The 24,758-nt window shown below is 43.7% G+C and overlaps 1 protein-coding gene across 2 annotated transcripts in view; it reads right to left on the bottom strand.

The window, feature by feature from the left end:
- Tenm2 (teneurin transmembrane protein 2) overlaps positions 1 to 24,758 on the bottom strand; it is a 670,345-nt gene that overhangs the window by 146,345 nt on the left and 499,242 nt on the right. For both annotated transcript variants that reach the window (XM_055604663.1, XM_055604662.1), the window contains 2 exons: positions 10,392 to 10,587; positions 2,968 to 3,069 (listed from right to left, as the gene is read on the bottom strand). In XM_055604663.1, the coding sequence (XP_055460638.1) occupies positions 2,968 to 3,069; positions 10,392 to 10,587 (298 nt within the window). The remainder of the gene's footprint in view (positions 1 to 2,967; positions 3,070 to 10,391; positions 10,588 to 24,758) is intronic.

The raw sequence follows: 24,758 nt of genomic DNA on the forward strand, positions 1-24,758 counted from the left end.
TAAATTCTTAAGTGGACATTCGGCTCTACTGTGGGATTCTTGTTTTTTGGTTTGTTTTGTCTCATAGTGCTGGGGATTGAACACAGGACCTCACGTATCTCATGAATGCATTCGAGAGACCATCAGTGTATGCCACAGCCCCAGTTCTCACTGCCAGGTGCTTAGTGAGTCAGAAACAGTTAGAAAGTGACTTGGCTTAAATACTCCTTGTGGTAGGAAAGATGAGTCCCTGGCTATATTATATATCGGTTTTTCGAGACAGAGTTTCTCTGTGTAGCCCTGGCTGTCCTGCCACTCGCTCTGTAGACCAGGCTGGCCTTGTACTCAGGCATCTGGCTGCCTCTGCCTCCCAAGGGCCGGGGTCAAAGGTGTGTACTACCGTCACCTGGCAGGTCTCTAGGTAATTTTAAAGAGGCACTCACATTTCATATTCATGACAACCAATTCTAGCCTTTCTTCAATTTTTGCTTTTGGCATTATTCTTAAAAAAAACAAAAAAACAAAAAACAAAAAACAAAAAAAAAACCTATCAGTATACACACAATGAATTGATTTAACAGTAAGTTAGTAAAAGTACTGATGGCAAAAAGCAATAGATAGGCACACTGAAGATCAAAGTTTGGGAAATAAGGGCTTAGAATCAGAAGAAAAAAAATACATAAAAAAATCACTTGACCTGTAGCCACTTCAAAAGGAGAAGCACCTTTAGGGCAGAGAGGCAGGTACTTGCTTCCCATACTCTTAAACCAGCTTCGCCTCCTATAAATGAGGGATACAGGGAAGGCAATTTCATTCTTTAAGCGCCTCAATTTTACCCATCATATGCATCAACAGTTAAATTAAAATATGCATACAAGTTCAAAGCCTGATTTCAGGAACAGCCTTTGAGTAGGAAGGAATAACTCCTCTTCACAGCCTCTTCAATATTTGTTTCACAAGGATCAATTATAGACTATGGCTAATGCACACTTGGAGGGTGCACCCAGCCACAGCACAGGTGGCGAATGCAAAACACACACCGGGAGTCCTTTTAAGCAGCTAAATGCACACTCCATTACAGATCCATAATGCAGAATGGACACACGTCTGCAAATGGATTCAGAGTGGAGAGTCCTCAAATGGCTGGGTACTTGGGTCTGAAAGGCCAGCAACTGGATGTGCAGTCAGAGCACACATGGTTTTTAGGATTAATAATGCATCGATGTGTGTCAGTGTTAATACACATTTACAGCCCACAGCCGGTGTGGCTGAGTGTTCAGCCCATTTGCAGCCACATATGAAAGGGCGGCTCAGTCCTTCTTCTCATTAATGCCTTCACTCCCAGGAAAATTAGATTACACAAGAAAAGCCATTCAGAGGATATTGAGGTCTGCCTTCCTTCAAGCCTTCACTAGAAAAAGCACTCGACATGGCGATGCAGGGTCAACCTCCACCCCCGCTGGACCCCTCAGAGCCAGCGCTGGACGGAGCTGACAGTCCATCACTCTCCTTGTGGTGGTGGGTCCCTGAGTCTTGGGACGTGCATGCGCTTGGCTGAAACAGAGCTAAGGAAGCTGTTCACAGGCTTCATGTTTCTCCTCTTTCCACGTCTGATAAGGTGACTTAACCCTTATCAGGGACAGACGGGATACCTTAAAAATGAGCGCCACACGGATGATCACCAATGCCAGGGCTTTAAAGGTATTAAAGCTTCATTCACTTAACACTGAGTACTCGTCAGGATGGAAATCTCAAATCTTTACGCTGTGGAGAGTACTGAGATGTTATTTTTCAGAGCAAGAATTCTGAGGGTTGGACAAAGGCATGGCATTATTTAGCACGCAGCAGCTATACTGAGTATTAATGTCAAGGCAGAAAACTTTTAGTGAAATACAACAAAGGGGATGGAAAAAATGATTTAAATATATAAATAAATTAAGATATAAATAAGCAACAAAAACTAATTCCTTTGGTACCTTACAATGTACACTGCTGAGGCTCTAGTCCTAATAGTACTTAGTATTGTTAGTACTTAGTACTGTTAGTACTTAGTACTGTGTGCTTACTAGAGCTCTACTTTCTATGCCTCTTACACTACTCAAATTAAACTTCGAAAGTCATGCTCCCTTTTCTAGATAAGGAAACCAAAGTTCAGAAATGCTGACCGACTTGCACGAGGTCACAAAGGGACAGAGATGTGTGAGGGCAGACTTGAGAGGGGAAAACCCAAGCGGAGAGGGGTCTGTTAATGTGCCGTGACTGTTTTCCACACTTCCTCCTTTGTGGGTGGGCACCTGTGTTACAGGGACTACCTTGCATTTTAGACAAAGGAAAGAGAAAGGCTCAATGTCACCCTCGGTGAACGTAGTTGTGTTCTGGGTATCTGTGTGTGCTTTTGTGCCCCCAACAATACTTGACCCTGACAGCCACATCAAGGTCCCACTGAAGGTCTCTTAACAAGCCAGGGTGTGCAGCCCCTAAATTCCTTGCTCTTCAGAGAGTCGTTTTCTTTCTTAAATTACCTTTCCCCCAAGAATCCCAAGGCCCCAGCCATTCTTTGCGAAGCAGTCTAGATAAATTAATAATACAATTTAAAACCAATTCCATGAAGATAAATAGCACTTCCTAGATTAAGAGTGTAGCTGGCCAGAATGAATGAAATTTACTAACCCTGAGATGCTTAATCTTCCATTACACAGAAGCTAATGATTATAAGAAAGGAGTGATGGTAATTCACTTCTGCTTTTACAGGAAACCCGACCATCTCATTTTTAGCAAATCTTTCTTCTCAGCACACCTCAGTGCCAAGGCTGACTGCCTTACTCCTATAGGCATACTGGCCGCTGGTTATATATCAAAACACGCTCCTTGCCAAAGGGGGAGCCTTGGCGCACGCATGCGTATAGAGTCCCCGTGCTTAAGACTTATTGGGAAGGCATCCTGGGTACTCCTCCTCTCAGCCCACTGCAAGGAAATGGTGACACGTACCTTTAGCGCAGTCTGCACCTAGGAATCCTGGGAAACAGTGACACAGTCCGGACACGCATTCGCCATTTCCGTGGCAGTTACGTGGACAGTCCTGCACCGAATCTGAAAGAGAGAAGAAATTGAGCAATGACCTTCTCCTCCGCTCTTGTGCAGTCACTCAGCAACCAGTCACCTGCCATCTGTAAGGATCCAAAAGCGGGTGGTGAGGAGCAAGAGTGAGAGAAGGGAGAGGACAGGGAAGGTGGAGTCAAGGGCAATATGAACAAAGCATGGAAATAACCACCACTCTGCCAGCGCTAACCCCACATTGGACTGGAGGGAGGATGCTGCACAGTTTTTATTTGTATTATTTTTTAAGACTTTCATATTTTTTTGTGTATAAGCGTTTGGCCTGCTTTTATGTCAGTGTACTGTATATGCATATAGTGCCTATGAGAACTAGGAGAGGGAGTTGCATTCTCTGGAATAGGAGTTACAGGCAGTTGTGAGCCCTGATGTAGGTGCTGGGAACCAAATCCAGGCCCTCTGCAAAATATAGAAGTGCTCTTAACTGCTGAGCCAAATCTCTACTCTTTTTTGTTTATTTGTTGTAGAATAAACTGTCTATTCAGATTTTATTTATTTATTTATTTGTTTATTTATTTATTTAAGAAGAGACTGTCTATTTGGATTTTACTTTGGAAGTTTCCACATCTGGTCATTGACAGGGTTTTTCAAGCACTATGCTCTCCCTCTCTGGAATGCCTTTGCCCTGAAGTCACTCTACCAGTTCAAGCTGTGGCTTGAAATTATGGGATCTAAGATTCCAGCCTCAGGTCTAGAGGGTCCAGCAGGTGTTCCTAATCTCAGGTGCGTAAGGCAAAACTGTTCTCTGCCTTTAGGAATTAAAATATGAGAAAAACCCAAACCCAGTCATGAGCTGCATGGAATATTTGTTTGGTGCTGGACAAGGAATCTGGCAGCATGGGCCAGTGCTCCGTCAGCCTTCTCTGCTTGTGTGAGGTCTTCATTATGTGAACGCCAGGGTGAAATGAAACAGTTCTTGAGTGTATCCCTATCTTAGGTGATTGTGGCTACGCTTAGGTCTTGTATTCACCTATGCATGTTTCAGGGTTCTGCTAGCAGTAGGTTTGGGGTTCTACGTGGTCTTCTATGTGTGTGGGTGTTTTCCCTGCATGCATGTCTGTGTACCATGTGCATGCAGTGTTCTTGGAGGCCAGAAGGAGTCAGGTGTCCTGGGACTGGAGTGATAGATGTTTGTGAGTTGCCATGTGGCTACTGGGCATTGAGCCTGGGCCTTCTGTGCTGTTGACCTATGAACCTTCTCTTTAGCCCTCTGCAACAGTCTTTTAAACCTCATTTTTGTGGTCCTGACTTTCCACAAACATCACTTAGTCCGAGCTTGCTCTACCCCTACACGAGCCTGGTTTCCCTTCTCTTCATGCTCTCATTACATCACTCAAGGGGTCACTTTGGAAAATTTTCACGTTGATTCAGATGGACACAGAAATGGGCGCGTTCTTTCAAAATAATCATTCTTGTTTTAAATGAAAACAAAACACACTTAAACTTTCAGGTTCCAAATGGCTAAGATGAAAAAAAAAAAAAAAAGAACTATGCAAGCCAGTAGGCCTGACATATGACATGATCCAACCCCAGGAACAGAGGGTGGTGAATTGGTGGATGGGGTACCCTGACGGAGTCATCTGAGCAATGCCAGGATGTGTGTTCTAGTTCCTCACACACCCCTTCCCTGTACCGAGCACTCGCACCGTGCATTCTGGCCATCTTTCTACGGCACTTCACTTCCTCAGCTCCGTTCTTCCACAATCAAGCTGTTTGTGGTTTCCGACACTCTGAGGAAACTCGACAAGTGGATTTGCTTTATTTTTCTTTCCCAAAGCTACATCAAAACAAAGCAAAACAAACCTATAGAGCTACTTTTCTCGATGTCTAGCAGTTCGTAGCTGCAGCTGCAGCTCCTTCAGGCGAGCTCTTTAAAGGGCTGAGAAGCATGCAAAGGTACCTATGTGTTCTGTGAGCTCGTCATTTAGTCAAAAGATACTGGGTGCTTCTGCAGACACAAAATTCAGAGATTTCATGTAGGGCCGGGGAACGGTTCTGCCCGGGTTTTCTCCTGTTTCTGTGTGTCTTGGGAGCAGAGGCCTTTGGGGAATTCTGGGCTATTGCAGAGCACCTTCTCAAGGCTGTTTATGTATGGCCTAGGCAGACAAAGGAAATATCTCTCCAGGGTAAAGGGCAGGATCACCAGGATTAAGAGAGAATGTCTTCTCTCTGGGGCAAAAGATAATCGTGGTTACTATCCACGCTGAGACCCAGCCTCAGGAAGCTTAGGGTTTCTCTCATGCAAAGCAACACTCTGTATGGGTACGATCATGAGGACCTCTCCCTGATACCCTTGTGGACATTGGAGATTGCAATCCGCACTGCTCTGACTATAGAAATACATTGTCTGTGACCCTGGAGTCTTGTACATGAGTATGTATGTGGCGGCTGCGGGTCTGTGTTGGGTGTCTTCCTCTATTGCTTTTCACCTTATATTTTTCTCTGACTGAATTGTGAGCTTGCTGATATCGCTAGACAGGCTAGCTGGCGAGCTGCAGAGTCCTCTGGGACTGTTTCCTCAGCACTTCGGCTCCAGGTGCCCATTGTCATAGTTGGAGTTTTAGGTGGATGTTAGGAACTGAACTCAAGCCCTCACGCTTGCACGGCAAGTGTTTTTTTCACTGGCTGGGCAACCTCACCAACCCACCCTGCAGCCTAATGTCTTCTGATGACACTCAGGAAACAGTGACAGGCTAATGTGTTAGCTTGTACCTAGGACAAGATCTCAGACCTGTCAGTCTCAACATGGGGCTCAGTGTGTTAACTGAGCACCTCTTCTATGCCCTTGTAGGAGAATACAGTCTCTACCCTCGTAATGCTTTCCACTGTCACTGAGAGCATAAGGAACCCCATTTCCCCCAATCAAACAAATAAGTAAAATTTATAGGAAGTACTTTGCAGAGAGTAGGATACTTGGGGGCTGGGGGGGGCAAACAGAAGGAAGCCCCTTAAAGGGAGTAGAGTGGCACCCTCTTTCATACGGTGCCAAGGAAGGATGGGTCTTAAGAGGCTGATGAGAAACTGGTGGAAGAGAATTCCGGGTCAGTGGAACAGCTTATGCAAAGGCCGGGGAAGAAATGAGCTGAATCCAGTTTGACTGGAGATGGTGGGCCCAAAGCAGAGTGACATGAGTTTGGAGAAATCTAGATGGGGGTTGGGGGGTGAGGAGCATATTATCCAGGGTCCCACAGTCCACCAGACAAGTAGGATCTTGTCCTGGGGTTACTAGAAACAGGTGAACATCCTAAACAGGGGAATGCTGTCGCTTAGCTGGTAGTTTTGGAAGTTGTTCCCACTGTGAGGTAGGGACTGCTATTCACTGATTATATGTGGCTGGCTGTTTTTGGTGGGACTGGATCTCTCTGGGGCCAGTGTTCCCAGTTCCTGACTTTACATCCTCAGGCCTAAGGCAGCAAGGGGCTAGGAAGCTCCTCACCATCACATTTCTGTATGAGTGGACAGAGGTCTCTGCATGCTCTCCACCTGACTCAGGGCCCCAGCTAGGAACATGTATCCTTATGTCTCAGGCGTCAAGCAGAGGCCTAGCAGCTTCTCCCATCCCCTTCCTCCCCGTGAGCTTTATTGTCTCTTCTGTTCCTGTCATTTCCCTCACTGGTGTGGGGTGTCTATCTTATTTATTTTTTTTTTAACCAAACACCTTCTTCCCTGATTTCAGGAATGAGGCCAGATGCTATTGCTCTTCGAGGTTTTTCAGTGTCCAGTATAGAGTGAGCACTTGGTGAGAAGTCACGGCTGTGCTGACGTGTGCACGCGCTTAAGAGGGTAGAGAATCTAAAGTGAAAAAAAAAATCTATAATGGAGGCAATACTGAACAGTTACTGAACACTTACATCACTTTTTCTTGCAGTTTTATATTTGTAGTATTTTTATAGTTTTTTTTTTGTATGTGTGTGTGTGTGTATGTGTAGGGGGATGGAACCCACACAGAGATGCTAAATTATAAAAGGACTGTCCACTTCAAGTCTGTTTCTCAATTATACATGATTACAATCTTTGAATCAACGTGGTTTAAGTTTTATTGTGAGAGAAACAGTGGAGATGAGGGCACGCCCAGGAATTCAAAGAGGTTTTGGTCCTTGCTGTTGTTTGTGGCAGTGAGATTTGAAGGCAGGGCCTTGCACACACCAGGCAGGTGCCACTATTGAGCTCTTCCTAGAACCAGGAATTGGGGTTGTACACAATGGAGGCTCATACCGAACTCCTAAAACACCCCTCCGTGGTTCCCAAGCGGAGGCTCATTCCTGCAAGCCAGACTGCATCTCAGAAGATGGCAGAGCCCTGGGTCTAGTCAGTGAGATTGCCCAACACCCATCTAACACTCTCCTGTTTCCCTTCGCAGGGGTTTTCATGCTCCTGGATGCTCTCGAAAGAGGATGCTCTGATGATAGGTATGTGGGAGAGAACTTCCGGACCGAATAAAACACTGTTCTTTTCCCACATTTCAGGCCAATTGCTATCATTGCTCTATCAAGATGTCTGTCCAACTATTAGGCTGATTACCGTTGACTCTCTCTCTCTCTCTGAGCTTCAACATTGATGAGAGGGGTCCTCTTGGGAGAACTGCTATTTCCAGCTCTGACAGGCAGGGAGAGTAAATGGCTGAGGGTGGGGGTAATCTTTACACTACCTGTCTGTATCCACACTGGTTGAGGAAACGGGGGTCAAGTGCTGTTACAAGGTAACCAGGCCTCCAGAAAGCCTGGTTCAGGGGAATGGGATTCGTTTGGCTATAGCCCAAAGAAATCCACGTGTAAGAGCACAGCTGTGGGAAGTCTGTATTCTGACTTCACCTCAGTGGTCTGGTGACCTTGGGTGGATCCTTTCCATCCTCTTAGCCTTGGCATCCTCCACCCACAAAGGGCAGAGAATCAGCGGCTTTCTCTATCACTATGGCTAGTCTGTGGTTTGGGTGAGCTGAGGAAAACCAACGGAAAGTGAAAGGGGTGAGCACACAGTCCAGCACTTTGTGTTACTGCTGTGGTGACCATCTCTCCAAGCCTCCCAACCAAGTCAGCTGCTGTGCCTGCCTGCTCATGTACCTTCAGAATTTAAATACCAGGTGGTAAAAAGGAAGTAATTTCTCATCATGTTCTTTAGTCTCAGATCTGCTTTTTGTTCCTTTGGTGAGTTAGTCTCTGCTGTTTTACTTTGCTCCCCTGTTGGGACCTAACATCACTCTAGAGATTTTCCCATCTGTTGGGAGCTTCCTCCATGACTTTCAGTAGACTAAGTTATGACATGGCTTTGGAGCATAGGTTGGCAAACTTTCCTTGTGAAGGGACAGATAGTAACTATTTAGGCTCTGTGGGCCATATGGTCCCTGTTGCAACACTCAGCTCTGCTGTAACAGTGGGAAAGCTGCCACATACAACATGCAAACAGATGAATGTGGCTATGTGCCAATAAAACTTTATTTATAAAAACAGGCAGTGGGCCAGATTCGGCCCCTGGCCTACAGTGTGCCAACTCCTACTCTTGAACATTTGGGTAGCCTTGGGAGGGCCCATTTTTCCTTAGCAGAGGAATAAGGATCAACCTCAGACCTATGGTCACTCCAAACTTTGTGATTTTACATAATTCTGAAGTGGTCAGTGACTAAAAATTGTAACCTGACATTCCGCTTGGATTACATAGACCTTTCAAGAATGAGGAATTCCTTGAAAAAACCCAATGGGGGCCCAAAGAGGAGTTCTATCATGTAGTTAGTCCATAAGCAATGTTTCAAGGTGCTTTCCTAAAGTCGCAGGCTCATTTATGACTACTGGCTGTAGGCCGGATATAGTTCATTCATGGTGATCCTTACATTTTCCATTAGGATATGATCATCTCATCTCCCCAGATAGGCCCTCTAGGCCCAGGCAGCTCACTTAGCTACAACGTGGGAAAAAAGAATCTGGCACTCACTCGTGCTATTCGAGGTCCCTTTGTCATGAATTCGCCAAGTCCAGACCTCTCCAAGGAATCTTGATACCACAGCTAAAAGTAGCTGGAGTGACATGATGCTATGAAAAGATGATGCACAAGGCCTAGGAGGTAAGGCCATTCCCATAGCTTGGGACCCCCAAGTCCTCAGTTTATTCCTCAGTGGAATGGTACAGCCACATGCTGGCTCACGGAGCTTCAGTATGGATCAGTTATCATCCATTGGCTGGAGATGAAAACTCAAAACCTCACTGATGGTGACTATGTCTCCTTTCAATGTTAAAATTATGAGGGTTTTCTAGAAAACACGATTCTGTACAAGTAATCACCCTTTTGAGGGTTTATACGAACACGGCAGAGGCAATTTTGGATTAAACCCTCAGCTTTTGTCTTTATACCTAATGAAAAACAGGCCTAAAACACATCCAAAATGACAAGCGCTGAATTAAAGCATTTTGAGGTCTGCCTACTTGGGAATAAAGACTTTAAAAAAACAGCAGTATCTTTTCCCTTATGTATGTTTAAGTTAAAAAAAATAAACCTCTTTCATTTTGACATATTCTCAATTTTTAAGGGGTTAGAGCTGATATGAATGGCCAGTGTTTCTTGGCTCTGCTATACACTTAGAAATATAAAAAAAGCTTTCTTATTCCTAACAGAAGCCTGGGAGGTGATACTGGCATTGCCTCTGTTTTGTGAGATGGAAAGGGAGGCATTTACAAGCCCTGCTGTTTGTTCAATGTGATGTCTCCCATAGTACAGGCACCTGAATACTTGGTCCCTAGTTAGTGGCTATTTGGGGCAACTTGGGAGATTTGGCCCTGCTGAGGAAGTATGTCACTCGGGATGGTCTTTGAGGGTTCCAAAGACTTGTGCCATTTGGAGTTGACGCTCTCTGTTTCCTGTTTGCTGTTTTCTCAGCTCTCAGGTTTCAGCTCCAGCTGCTGTGCTTGCCTGCTGCCACATTTCTCTGCTGTTATGGTGAAGGACTCTTATCTGTACAGAACCATAAGCCCAAAACAAACCCTTCTTTTCTGCAATTCACCTCTGTCATGGTGCTTTGTCACAGCAATAGAAAGGTAACTATTATACTCAGTTTGGACACACAGTACTTGGCCCCAGCTGTCTGATTCAGACACTTGTGAGCATTCTCAGGCCCAGCAGTGACTCTTGCAAGTTTGTATGGAATTCCTGTGTAGTCAGAGCCAAGTGGGTGAGGCTGTAGAGACTCTACAAGATGCTGGTTTGGCCTCACAGATAGTAGACACTGTCAGGGCTGCTGAATCTTCCACAGGCAGCTCCCACCATTTCCATCCCATCCTTAGAGAGCTTACCCTCAAGGACCCCAAACCTACCTAAGACGACTGTATTGAAGGAAACCATCTCCTTGTCCTTGCCGTCATTGTAGAAGGCCAGGTGCCACAGGCCCACATCCAAGTACTGCACGAACACGGCCTCATTCTGCACCAGGGTCTGGATGCTACGGCGTTCCCTGGGCGACTCGACCACACTCCACTTCTCCTTTCCATCCAGGCGTTCCATGAAGTCATACTGAGGAGCAAGAGAGGGGGACATATGTAAACCAAATGTTGGACCTGTATGCTTAGCCAGCACTGCCCTCCTGCCTATCAGCTGACGGAGAAGTACTTTCACTCTGCACTCATAAAATATAACAAGCCACGTAAGTGGTGACAACGGTATCAGCTACAGTTCATTATGCCTGCAATAATTATTATTAATTTGTTTTTCATGGTCCTGGGGTTTGAACCCAGGGCCTTGTGGATGCCAGGCAAATGCTCTCTGATACTGAGCTATTATAGCCTTGCTTATTTTTTATTTTGAGACAGAGTCTTGATAAGCTTCTTAGGTCACCTTTGAACTTGAGATCCTTCTGCCTCTGTTTCTCCCGGTAGCTAGATTTATAGATGCTTCCCAATACTCCAGACTTAATTTTTATTTTTGCTTTGTAACGCTTGCAACTAAACCCCAGGTCACATGTGTGGTAGACAAGTGTTCTTCCACTGAGCTATATCCCTGCTCTGCATTATTAATCCTATTGCTATTAGTCACAAACTCTCACCTGTAGTCCTGAAATAATAAAAAAGTACTTTAATTGCAAGGATTATCCCCCTCTTACACATTTCCTCTCTCTTTCTTTCTCTCCTCTCTCTGTGCACGGTGTGTGTGTGTGTGTGTGTGTGTGTGTGTGTGTGTTTGGTTGTTAGATACAGAACCCAGTGTCTTTCCCATTCTAGATAAGCGCTTTACAGGCAGAGCTGTGTATTATTTTACACAGTATAGGATTATTTTACATAGTATATTTACACAGTATATTTTACAAGTATAGGAGAACAAAGTTCAGAAAATCCAAGCATTTTATTTAAAGTCACATAGCGAAAGTTTGGATAAAGTTCCATTCAGCTTTAATGTATAATATATGCCTTGATAGTTTCTGGGCTTACATAAACCTACATTTAAATGTTGAACTCTGTTTCAGTGGAAACCAGGTTCTAGGTTGCTAGAGGTGAGTGCAATACAGATCATTCAGGGAAGGTTTCTAGGGACGAGGGAGTGGGAGGATCCTACATTACCCACGGCAGAGTTAGAACCAAGTGAAATCTTCCAGCAGGCAAGTGGGAGCCCCTGAAAACTCGTGAGCAGTGACTGATGATAAAGGAATGTTCTGAGGAATTAGTTTCTGGAGGTGGGATATGGATATTCTATAGGGAATGAGAGTAAGTAGGAAAGCGGAGATGGCAGACAGCATGTGTGAGCTGAAAGGAGTTCGATGAGGACAGTAAGTGAGGAGCAGGCACCGGAGGGAGATTTTAAGGGAGAGAAGCCAGGAGTTGCCCATGGGCTGGACAGGGAAGATACAGAGGAAGGCAGAGAGGACGCCAATGTTTCTTCCTGTTGACAAGAAAATCGATAAACCGCCAGCAGAAATGGGCTAATCTCACAAATTCAAAGTCACTGCACAGAACAGTCCCTTGCACTCTGACTCCCAGAGATGACCCCATGTGTGGCACTTCAGAAGGTAAACAAACAAACAAACAAATAAACAACCCAAAACACCTCTGCAAGATTAAGCGCTCTACTTTCCCCTCCACAAAAAGAGTTTCATACATCGTAGAAATCAACCATAATTCCCCTCACAACTTCATAGGCGGATGCTCCAGAAATTGCCTAACTCACCATCTCTCTCCTTAGCATTGTCTACTTTCCAATGGAAACAGGACCACTGCCAACAAAAGAATTGGTAATCTCAAACACAAAGGCTCTGCCAATTAGATAAACTCAGTTTTGAATTCTCACTCCACACTTGCTATTGCTTGATGCTGAGCCTATTTTTATTTTCAGCGGTCATGGCACCTGAAGTTCAGGGACACAGTTACAGGGATGGCACAAGTTATTGCTTAGGGCTGTGCCTGCGTTGGCGGGGGGTAGGTGGGGGTGAGGGTTTGAGGGATAATAAGAATTTAAAATGTGCTTAGTGACTGAGGGCCACCTACTCGCAGACCGTGAGGACCGCAGGAAGGTAGCCCATGGCTCTAGTTTTTGTATGGGGAGCAAGATGACTACTTCTGAGAAGAAGACATGGCCCACATCTCAGTAAATAAGTGTGTGTGAGGGACTTCACTTTGCCCCGTAACTCCGCTGGTCACCATTGTCCTTATGGGCTGAAGTAAATGATTTGGAGGCATGTGACAAACTGACACTGCTTCCACAGACCTTTGTAACCAAAGCATTTGTTCCCTAGCAACCTCGGAAATGTCCGACCATGAACACTTGGTGTCTACAGACTGCTGTCAGCTGGAGCGATGGCTATAACTTCCTTGGTGGTGAAGTGAGAAGAATAGGCTTCATTTGGGGTCCGAGTTATCACCCCCATGAGGGAAAGTTTGGGGAAGGTGATTACTTGTGTGGAGCCATTGCTCATGACTAATTTGGGCATTAGTCATCTGGTGCAGAACTGGCTGGCCAGCCGAGGGACCCAGAAATGGCTCAGGACTAGTGGCAGGCCTTGACATCCAGCCAATCAAATGACGAGGGGAGAGGGCATTTTTCAGAGCAGAGGAAGGACATTTATTCTGGCTGGCTCCTTGGAGTCCTTCTGTGGAGGTTTAGAGGGCAGTTTTCATTTAAGGGGAAATCTGCCAGCTGTGGGTTCTCAAACAAGGCCTGGGTGGGAGGGTGAGACGAGATACAGTATGCCTCACCTCTGCATCATTTATGTCCTTCGTCGCTTCCTGAGCTCTTATCTTATCATTCCCTAAATGACACAATTGTTCTTATGCCCATCATTAGTCCAAGCAGAAGGATGTAAGCTACAGGCACAGGGATTCAGTGCCTGCTGGAGTGTTTAGAGTGATATCTCTAGGGCTGGCTTGCCTGGGTCAGGCTCTGAGCTCTGATCTCTACTTGCTTGCTTGCTTACAGCTTTGTGTAAGCTGTCAAAGGTCTGGGCCTCTGTCTTCTTGTCCTTGCGACAGGCATGACGATAGTGTCCATAGCAAAAATACAGCTCTGAGAATGAATGGAACTGATATGCGTGGTGCCTGTGAATGGTGAGTGCTGTGTGTGGAAACTGTGCGGTTGCCACTTTAGCTATCTCTACGAAAAGTCACTTCTCCTTCAAATCTGCCTGCAGCAGAATCTGATCGGTAAATGTGTGTTAAATATCAAATTAATAAAATAGCAAATTTGTAAATGCCTGATGTGGAGGGAAACAAAGTTGGAATGAAGTAAAATGTAAAAGAAAATAATGCAGGCATTATGTTCCCTTCCATCTTCTACTGTGCTCTCTTAAATGGGAGAGAAGAATACAGCTGTAGCTAGCCTGGAATGACCAGTCAGAACATGTGTGTGTGACTGTGGGCTGTGGGCCAGACAGCTGGATATTCATAGACACCATCAAGATTTGATGGATGCTTCCTAGCTCACTGGCATGGTAAACAATGTGGGTGGGCTTTGGCCCCTCCCCTGCTTCATCGCCCTTCTTTTTTGACACTGTAACTTGGTAGCCTCTGTGGCAGAGATCACTATGGTTGTGCATTCCCTTTACTGCTAGCTGTGCAAATGACCATTTAGGACAATTGGTCACAGGCCACAGAATCCTTCTAATGCTGTCACCAGGTACCCTGTGTGTCTCTCACTTATCTTCTCTCTTTTCTTTGAGTGTACAATCTAAGACAGCAGTGCCCAAGATAGCTGTGGCCTGGCTGTGATGATTAGCGCCTGGAGGAGATCCTGAAATTGTTCTAGGAACCATCTACCCGTAACTGCTGGGGAAACAGCCTCTGAAATGGTGACCTGTTCCTTCTGTAGGTTTCAGACTTCCCAGCTCCATTCCTCTTTTTCTTCCCCGTGTACTCCCCAAGATGGCAGTAGATTCCAGCCTTGTTCTCATTTCTCAACTGCAAGAAGAGGATGGTTCACACAGGAGAATGTGCTAGAGTCATCCATTGGTGAAACCTCAACTCTGTTATCTATAGAATGTCTCCCAGTTTGCCCATAGAGTATCCCAATTGACACACTGGGCCCTCTTTCAGGGAGACATTTGGCTTCTCTACTCATAGGCTAACACAGTGCAGAAACCATTCATTGATGCTGTGATTCAGGGAAGGTCCAGAAACACAAAGTGGGTCTATGGAGCAAGTGCTGGTTCTGCAGTCCAGGGCAGGGAGCTGGTTCTGCGGTCCAAGGAAGCTAGCTCCTGCTAGTTCAGGATGCCTCTGCTCTCTAGGATTTGGCTCCAGACAGTGATCTGCCAATGCACTTGGCAGAGGGGTGATACTATAAGAACATGATTTCTAGAAGTCTGGCTAGAGCTCCATCTTCACTGGGGGTTGATAACTCAGGCTCAGGACTGGGACCAGCTGCTTCCTTTGTTCCAGGAATGTGTAGTAATCTATCCAGGTAATGGAGACACTTGGGGAACATGCTCTACTTGGCTGGCTATAAAGGTCATGGCATGGCACATTCTAATAGGTTGGCAGTTGCCCTGAAGGACATTAGAAGCATGTAACACAGTCATAACAAAAGAGACACAGGTAGCTTGTGTCTCTCTCACGTTTCGGAAAGAAGAGGAACAGGGCAATAACTGGGAACAAACACTCCCTCTTTCTCTAAGCTCTCTCTCTCTCATGCTCTCTGACCTTGAAGAAATAATCCCAGCAGACATACCACAAGAGGGCTGTGTCTGTGAACCATCAGTCATGGCCCAAAGTGGCATGAAAATGCAACTTTTACGAGAGCTGGAGTGGCAAAGAAATAAACCATAGTAAATATTTGACTGATCCAATTATAAATCTCCCCAATTCTTGGCAGAGAGAGAGGAGGAATGGTAATTAAGATAACTTAGTGGGTTTCCACAGGAGCTGGTAGGGAGAGGAGACACCCGCACTAAGCCTGAGTGGGGGCTTGTCCCTTTCCCAGGAGGGAGAGCAGCCATCCACGCACAGGTCGCTGCTGGAAGCCTCCAGAATACGCACCTGCCAACAAGGCCAAGGTTAAAGACAAACCCATTGCCCTTTGGGACGATGTTATTACTGGGTCCAGGACCCTGGGAAACAGGAAAATAACTTTATTGTCACTTGGAACGTCTGCTAGCTGAGGGTTGACATAGAGTGGGAAAAGCAATAAATGGTGACATTTCCCAGAGCTAGCCTGCCACTCTGCTGCTCCCCTTGCAGCACACTGGCAGCATCTGTGGTCTCCTACGTCTGAGGCTGAGTCTCCCTCAGATGACAGGGCATATACAGCAGGTGGTGGGATTGTGGGGGAGCAGCGAGTATAAGCTGGGGCTGCTTTACGTCCCTATTAGCATGTAGTCTGGCTGCATTCAGTGGCAGGAATGAGTTGGCACAGAAGGTCACTCAAGCCTGTACATCTGTCTCTGCTGCCAGCCAGGTCTGTGGCAAAGCAGGCCCAGCTGATTCCTCATCTAGGCTGAGCACAGCCTTTCTACTGGCTTCCAAATGGGCTGCATGGAAAGGGAAAGATAGAAGGGCCTTGACTGAACCATGGGGTGAGAGGAGCCGTAAGGGTTGCTTGAGTGGGCCTGTCGAGAGCAGGTCAGTCTTACAGGGCAGAGTCACTGAATCAAAGGCAAGGTGATGAATGGAGGACATTCTCTGGGCCACAGTGAGATGGTGCTCCTGAGCTCCTACACAGAAAACCCGGCTGCCTTACCAGAACCAGCGAAGAGGCAAGCCCTTTAAAACAGAGGGGACCCGTCTGGGGTCCTTAACACCAGGCAGGGGTCAAGTAGGTTTTACCTCAGAGGGTGGAATCCTTGAATCATCCCTACGTAGCTTCTTGCAATAGCAAAAAAAGTTACCACAAAAAGTAATGCTTTATTTTGAGTTAGCACTTGTTTCCCTCGACTCCCTCCCCCCTCCCCCACAATCCCCAGACAGGGTCTTAATATATAGCTCTGGCTGTCCTGAAACTCACTGGGTAAACCAATCAGGCCTTGAACTCACAAAGATCAGCTTGCCTTTGCCTCCCAAGTTCTGGGATTAAAGCTGTGTGCCACTACACCTGGCTTTTAAGAAAAATATTTATTTTATTTTTAACTATGTGTGTATGTGAATATTTTCGCGAGGGTATGCATGTGTAAACGCATGTGCCTGTGGAGGCCAAAGATGGCGCCGTAGAGGGAGAGTTACAAGAAGCTGTGAACATCTGAGGTGGGTGCTGGGAACTGAACTCAGGTTCTCTGGAAGAGTACTCAGTGCTCTTAACCTCTGAGCCATCTCTCTAGCCCTGCATTTTTTGTTGTTGTTGTTCATTTTTGAGTTTTTGTTTGAGTCTTACTATGTACCCCAGGTCAGATTGAAATCCACGGTTATGCGATTTGAATGAGAATTACTCCCAGAGTCTCATACTCTTTAATGTTCTGTCCTCGGTTAGTAGAACTACTTGGGAAAGATTAGAGGTCTGGTCTTATCGGAGGAGACAGGTAACTGGGGTGGGCTTTGAGGCTTCAAAAGCCCATGCCATTCTCAGCCAGCTCTCTCTGCCTCATGCTTATGGATCGGGTGTGAGCTCTCAGCTATATTCTAGCTCGATGCCTGCCTGCCTGCTGGCATGTTCCCCACGGCAGTGGTCACGGATGCTAACCCTCTGGGGATTGTGAACCCACAAATTAAACGCTTTCTCTTATAAGCTGCCTTGGTCATGACGTCTTGTTACAACAATAGAAAAATAATTGAGATAATGACCCTTTGTTTCCACCACCTCCCAAATACTAAGATTAGAGCTGAATGCCACCATGCCTGGCTTTTGGCTGGCACTAGTGTCAGCTGTAGTGACAAATGTTGATGTGAATTATTTCATTTCATGTTCACCTCCCCCCCAATTTCTGCCTTTGATCTTTGTCTTAGGAGGAAATAATGGCTGCTGCAGGGGATAGAGAACACACCTCATACACTGGGGCAGGAATGGATGACAATCCAAGGGCTTGATTTTAACTTCCAGGAATCCAGACATGCACAGGAGCTGCTACATGGTTTCCAAGAGCCCAGCTCTAGATGCCGGCCCAGCTGGTAGCTGGCCCGGTTTGTGAGTCCTTTCAAGGTGCCCCTGAAGTAAGAACTCAGCTGAGCCTGGGCAGAGCAGCCAAAAAGGATGCCTGGGAAGCTCTGTTTTTTTTTTCTGGGTGTTGCTAACACCTGGCACTATAGCTTCACTGAAAGCCAGACTCTTTCCAGGTCCCTTTTCTCCCTATGCCATGTGTTCTAGCCACATTGTTTGCTCTCTTCCTATAGCAAACCACAACGTATCCCAGACTAATGGCTTTTGCACCAGCTGCTCCCTCTGCATGGCTGCCCTTCTCTTGCCCACACAGCTGTCTGTAGCTTGTCAGGCCTGTCTTTACCAACACATCGCAACTCCAGGAAGGATGCCTCTGGCCACCCACTCTAAAATATGTTTCTTTGTTTCCATCCTTAGCAGAAGCTCCCTATTCTGAAAAATCTTGTTATTCATCAATTTAGACTTTATCTCTGTCTTCTTGAGTACGAGCTCCTGGAGGGTAGAGCTTATATCTAGTGATGGAACATGGATTGTGACCTGGGGAGGAATGAGTGCACACAGAGTGTGAGTGTATATTTAAAAAAATAAAGTCGACTCACCGACCACGCCACTCCAGGACAGCCATCTTGCACCTGACCTCAGACAGGGTACCCCAGCATACATCTACCCCACCTCCCTCCATCCGAGCATGGTGTGGCATCTTAGGACTCACCCTTACGGGGCACTGTGAACTCCTACTATGACCACCTGCCACCAAAGTGCTACCTGTAGAACCCAGCAATCTGTCCACAGACTTACGAAGATTGGCAGCAAAAACCTCCTGACCCTTTGGATGGTTTGTACCTGCTCCTAGTTGATCTGGGACCACTGGTGATACCTTATTCACATATCGATACAGAGTTGCTACAAGACTGAACTTTAAGCACCATTTAGCTGGTCCACCACGGGGAAAAGTTGGGGAAACAGCAAACAAAGATTCAAACATCTACTCAACAAAGGTGAGACAGGATATCCATACCAATAAATACCATCAATTACCTAAACACAGATGACTAGGTCCCACTGCAACAATATAAACAACATAAATAACCAAGATGACATGTCTTCTCCAGAAATTAGTGTTCCTATCTTAATGTTCCCTAAGACAACTTAGCTGATACACAAAGCAATGTCATAATAGCAATTATAAAGATGTTAAAGGAACTCAAAGAGAATAAGAGTAAATATCTGAATGAAGAAAGACACGAACAACTGAAAAAAATAATTTAAGATATGAAAATAGAATTTCATAAAGAGATAGAATCTCTGAAGAAATGCCAAACTGAAACAAAACTCAAAATGAAGAACTCAGAAAGCCAAACAAAAAGCTTAAAGAAAAGCCCCATCAATAGATTGGATCAAGTGAGAGAGAGAATATCAGCTCTCAAATACCAGAGAGTGGATTGGATCACTCAGTTAAATCTAGACAAACAAGCAAACAAATGCAGAAATTCTGGGACTCTATAAAAACACCACAGCTATGAATAATCTATAGATGAAAGAGAAGAAACCTAGGTCAAAAGCACAGAAAATATTTTCAGGAAAATCATAGAAAAGAACTTGTTAAATCTTGCACCTATCAAGGTGGTAGAGGCATATAGAACAGCAAACAGAAGGGCCAGATACTTCCCATGTTACATAAGAAAAAAAACACTAAGTGAGCAGAAAGATTCAAAAGAGAAAGATCAAGTCACATATAAGGCAGGCCCATCAAAATAACGGCTGACTTTTTAATGGCAACCTTGAAAGCCAGACAACCTAGACTAATGATCTATAAATTCTGAAAAACTACAGATACCAACCTAGATTATTATACCCAGTAAAAAAATCAATGTTAATTAATCATAACATCTGGAGAGATGACTTAGTGTTTTAGAGCACTGGCTGCTCTTCTAGAAGTCATGGGTTCAAGTCCCATCACCCACAAGTCTATAATCGTCTTTAACTGTAGTTCTATGGGATCCTATATGTCCTCATCTGGTGTGCAGTTTATACATGTAGACAAAACACCCACATACATTAAGTAAGTAAATAATAAAATTTAAAAATTAAAAATATATGAATCATAACCACAGAGAAAGCCAAACTTTTTATGACAAAAAGAGATTTAAGGAATTCATGCCCATTAAGTCAGCTCTAGAGAGGACACTGAAAGGAATATTATGTCTTAAGAGAGGATTTAACAAGCTCAAGAGAGCATGTGGAATACATAAACAGTTCCAGAACAGTTAATCAGAAGATGTCTAAGAAAACACTACCACTACAGCAAAACATTAAGAGTTAATAAATACCATTTAATAAAAACTCAATATTAATGGTCTCAATTCTCCCAATAAAAAGTCACAGAATAAAAAAAAATTGGGCTGGAAAAAAGGATCTATCTTTTTAATACCTCGAAGAAACATACCTCACCATCAATAGATAGCACATCAGGGTTAAAGGATGGAAAAGGTATAGCTTGCCGTGCTATTCTGCTATATGACAAAATAAACTTTAATGCCAAACTAATTAGAAGAGAGAGGGAAGAACATTTCATACTCAGTAAAGAAAAATTCCACCAAGAATATCACAATTCTAAACATTTATGCAGCACCAAAAACAGGGACCCCTAATTTTATAAAAGAAACACTCTTTAACTCTAAGACCGCAGATTGATTCCAACACAGGGACTCTGGATGATCTCCATACTCAACACTCAACAGGTCATCTGGACAAAACTAAATTGAGAAATCCTGGAGTTAAATGACATCAGAAACCAAACGGATTTAACAAACGTTCATAGAACATTCCACCCAAACACCAACGAATACACTTTCTTCTCAGCAGCTTATGGGGCTTTCTTCATAGTCAACCACAGAGTAAGTCTCAACCACAAAGCAAGTCTCAAATCATGAATTCTAACTGACCACAAAAGAATAAAATTGACTAATAACAGCAATAGAAACAGCAGAAAGTACACAAACTCATGGGAACTAAACAACATACTATTGAATGAAAATTGGGTCAAGGAAGAAAAAGAGAAGGAGATTTTTTTAAAAATCCTAAAATTGAATGAACATGGAAACACAGTATGTCAAAAATCTATGAAATACAATGAAGTAATCGTAAGACCTTTATGACACTAAGTGCTTACATGAAAACTGGGGAGATGTCCATTAACAACTTAATAAAGCACCCAAAGACCTTAGAGAAATAAGTACAAACAATACCCTAAAAGAATATATGGGAAGAAATAAAGTCAGGGCTGAAATTAATAAAATAGAAAAAATATTACAGAGAACCAATGAAATGAAGAGTTGGTTCTTTGAAAAGATTAACAAAATTGACAAACCTTAGCCAAAGTAGACAGAGGAAAGGGAGAAAGCACCCACATTAGCAAAATCAGAGGTGAGAAAGGAAATATTACAGTAGATGCTGAGCAAATCCAGGGAATTCAAGGCTAGAACCTAAAAATGTTCCCCTAAATTGGAAAAATCAATAATAAATACTGAACTTCTAGATAAATATGACCTATAAAAATTAAATCAAGATGGAATAAATCATTTAAACAGGCCCATAACAAACAATGAAATAGGAAGCAATAATTAAAAATCTCCCAACTTAACAAAAAAAAAAAAAAAATCAGGGCCGGATGTATATGGAACAAAATTCTACCAGACCTTTATAGAAGTACTAATATCAATAGTCCTCAAATTATTCTGTAAAGCGGAAAAGCAAGTGACGCTGCCAAATAGTTTCTTTTATGAAGCCAGTATTACCCTTGTTCCAAAGCAGACAATGATACAACAACAACAATAAAAAAATAAAGAAAACAAAATTATAGGCCAACATCTCTGATGAACATGGGTGTAATTATTCTCAATAAAACACTTGCAAATTGAATCTATGAACATATCAAAAAGATTATTTACTATGATCAAGTTGGTTTCATACTAGATATATAGATATGGCTTAGCCTATAGATATGGCTCAGAAATCAATAGATGCAAGCTGCCACATAAAGAAACTCAAGGACAGAAGCCATGTAATCATCTCAGGAGATGCAGAAAATGGCTTTGACAAAACCCAGCATCTCTTCATGATAAAAGTCCTGGAGAAGCTAGGGATACAGGGGACAGTTATCAACATAGTAAAGGCATTATACAACAAGCCCACAGCCAATATCATGCTAAATAGAGAAAAACTCTTTAAGTATTTTCACTAACATCAGGAATAACAATAGGATGTCCAGTTTTTCCATTCTTGTTCAACATAGCGCTTAAGTCTTAGCTAGAGCAGTGAGAAAACTGAAGGATATCAAGGGAATGCAAATTGGAAAAGAACTAGCCTAAACATCCTTATATGCAGCTGGTATGATTCTATACATAAAAGTCACTGGAAAACTCCTGAAGCTGACAGGCTGACAGTTGTACCTTTAGGAAAAGCCCACAGCCCTCACACACCTTCAGTCTCATTACGGGTTTTGGTAAGAGAGTGAATCCTCTAAGAATGGGGTAGCATGGATTGTGCCGCTTGGTTTGAATGAAAGGGCAATGACCAGTCACAGCCTGGCTAGAGGGGCTCTATTGTTTAAACCTAAACTACCCGGGGTGGGGGTGGGGGTGGGGGTGGGGATGGGGAGCTGAAATAGGGAGTAGAGCTACAAAGGTGAGCACCTGAGTTCAGACTGACACAATCCCAAGGTTGTAAGACGGCCCTGGGAGGAGCTATAAAAAAATGCGAGGTCTGGGTGCTGACATGTTTAAGACAGTGCATTGATAGGAGGCACGGGAAGTCAAGTGCATGATCTTATCTGCGGTGTCCAGAGGTCAGTCTCATGAACTGAGAATAACAATGGCCTGTGGTAGCCCTGAGCCTAACGTCAGTATGTGGTTAGCTGCTGGCTCCACCTCTCTGCTTTTCACTGCTGAAGAGTCTGGGAACTCAGAAGTGGTGAGGTGTGTTCCTAATTAACACTTAGGAGATCCTGGGACTGTAAAGATCATCTTTACCTATGCACAGTGCATGCGGAAGACACCCTTGAGCTCAGGCAGTAGCCTCCTCAGGCATATGGCCCAGGGAGCCTCAGGACGCTTAGAGAAACTGGCCAGCTCACAACTGTGTATGTAAGTAAGGCCAGCAGAAGCACAAAAAAGGAAGCTGCTACAGGCAGCCCAGCAGCCATCAGACACTTGCCCACTGCTGGCTCAGCACCAGCCTATGCCATCAAAAGGACAAGATACTAGAAGACCAACCGATTCCCATATTCTTTACCCTCCTATACAACAAACCAGAAGCTTTTGAGTTTCCAGAGCCAGGAAGAAAGGACCCCAGCACTTGTGTTTAATTTCCCTTTCCTTTTGCCCCCAGTGTTTACCCTTTTCCCTTTAACCATACTTTCTGTAGCGTCTTTTACTTAATAATATTTAAAAATGGTTTTAAAATCTTTATCCCTCTCATCCAGTCATATATTTTTTTTTCCAAGCACCTTTTTCATGATCAGGAAACCTTTTGCCTTTAAATATTTTGCTTCCTTTCTTTTTTGTTTGGCAAACTTTGCTGTTTTATATTGTACACACTTTTAGTAGTATCTTGAATTAATTTTAAAAAATGAAAAATCTTTGTGTCTCTATTTTTAATTCTTCCTTACATTTATTTATTTTTGAGTTTTCATATGATTGGGGAATCTTTTGTTGCTGTTGTTTGTTTTATTCTTTTTCCTAATCTCTTGCTCTTTTCTTCTTCAAAATATTCTTCTCCATTCTTTTTACTTTCTCTCCCCCTTCCTTTATTTCATTCATGTACTCTTTTTATGCTAAATAACTTTGAACTTCATAGCACATTCTGCTTTAGTTTTTACCATTACTTTGTTGTGCTCATAAAAAGCAGGGCATTAGTCAACTATATTTCTCCATCAGTCTTGGGTAGTTGGGTATTGTACAGTTGTTCATTTTCTTCTCTGTGAGTAACATGGGGGAATAAGGACTCAAGACAAGAGCACCCAGTAAGACAGTCCCCCAATAAAACCAGAAGAGATAGTCAAACCAACAGAGGCACCAACCACAATACAGAATACAAGACACATGAAAAAAGATTACTCTTCCCAAAGATAACAACTCTTCAACTATCAAATTAAAAGATGCTGAAATAGGTAAGATGCTAGATGAAGATGTTTACTGGTAAAGCTGATCAGTGACCTCAAAGAGGTTGCACAGAAGCATATGTAGTCAATCAAGGGCCCAGAGAGGAAAGTCAGCAACACAGAGGAAAGGCCAGCCAATGATGAGGTAATCAAGCACATGGATAGAAAAGTCAGCATCATGGGAAAACAAAACAAAACAAAGAAGTTTGTAAAAAATAAATGTGAGACTCAATGAGTTAAATAAAAAAGTACTGGAAAGTACTACCAGAAGAAGACATGACCAAGCTAAAACAGACAATCAGGGATGGGGAACAATACAATCAAGAGACCAAACTTAAAAATCTACAAGATAGAGGAAAGTACTGAGATAAAAATGAAAGGTATAGAGATTCTATTTAATAAAGTTGTAAAAGAATATTACTTAAATTTGGAGCAAGAAATGGTCACCAAATACAAGAAACATTTAACATACCACAGGCATCATTAGAGAGAAGTCTCCCCATGAGATGCTTCTGTCAAAATGTCAAAAGGAATCAATATTAACAACTATAAGAAAAGAACAACAACTCGCCTACAAAGACAAGCACATCAAAATAACATCAGCCCTCTCATCAGCAATCCTAAAAGCCAGGGAAGTATGAAAAAAAATGCATTTCAAGTCTTTAGAGTAGATAACTGCTAGGCAAAGCTATCCTTTCAAATTCAGGGAGAAATTAAGCCATTTCTAGACAACCACAAAATAAGGACATTTACGACCAAGCTCAAGTGAGTAAGGAAGTAAGCTCACACTGACTAAGGGTACAATCCACCATGAGGACATTTCTATTGTAAAAATCTATACAGCAAACACCATGTACTTAATTTCATAAAATAAACACTACTAGAGGCAAAGCCACAGGTTAATCTTAGCACAATAATAGTGGGTGACTTGACTTCACTATCCTACTTTCACCAATAGACAGGCCATCACACATGAAGAAGAAGAAGAAGAAGAAGAAGAAGAAGAAGAAGAAGAAGAAGA

The sequence above is a fragment of the Psammomys obesus genome, unplaced genomic scaffold (genome assembly GCF_907164565.1).
Source record: "Psammomys obesus unplaced genomic scaffold, mPsaObe1.curated_primary_1811, whole genome shotgun sequence".
Classification (NCBI taxonomy): domain Eukaryota; kingdom Metazoa; phylum Chordata; class Mammalia; order Rodentia; family Muridae; genus Psammomys; species Psammomys obesus.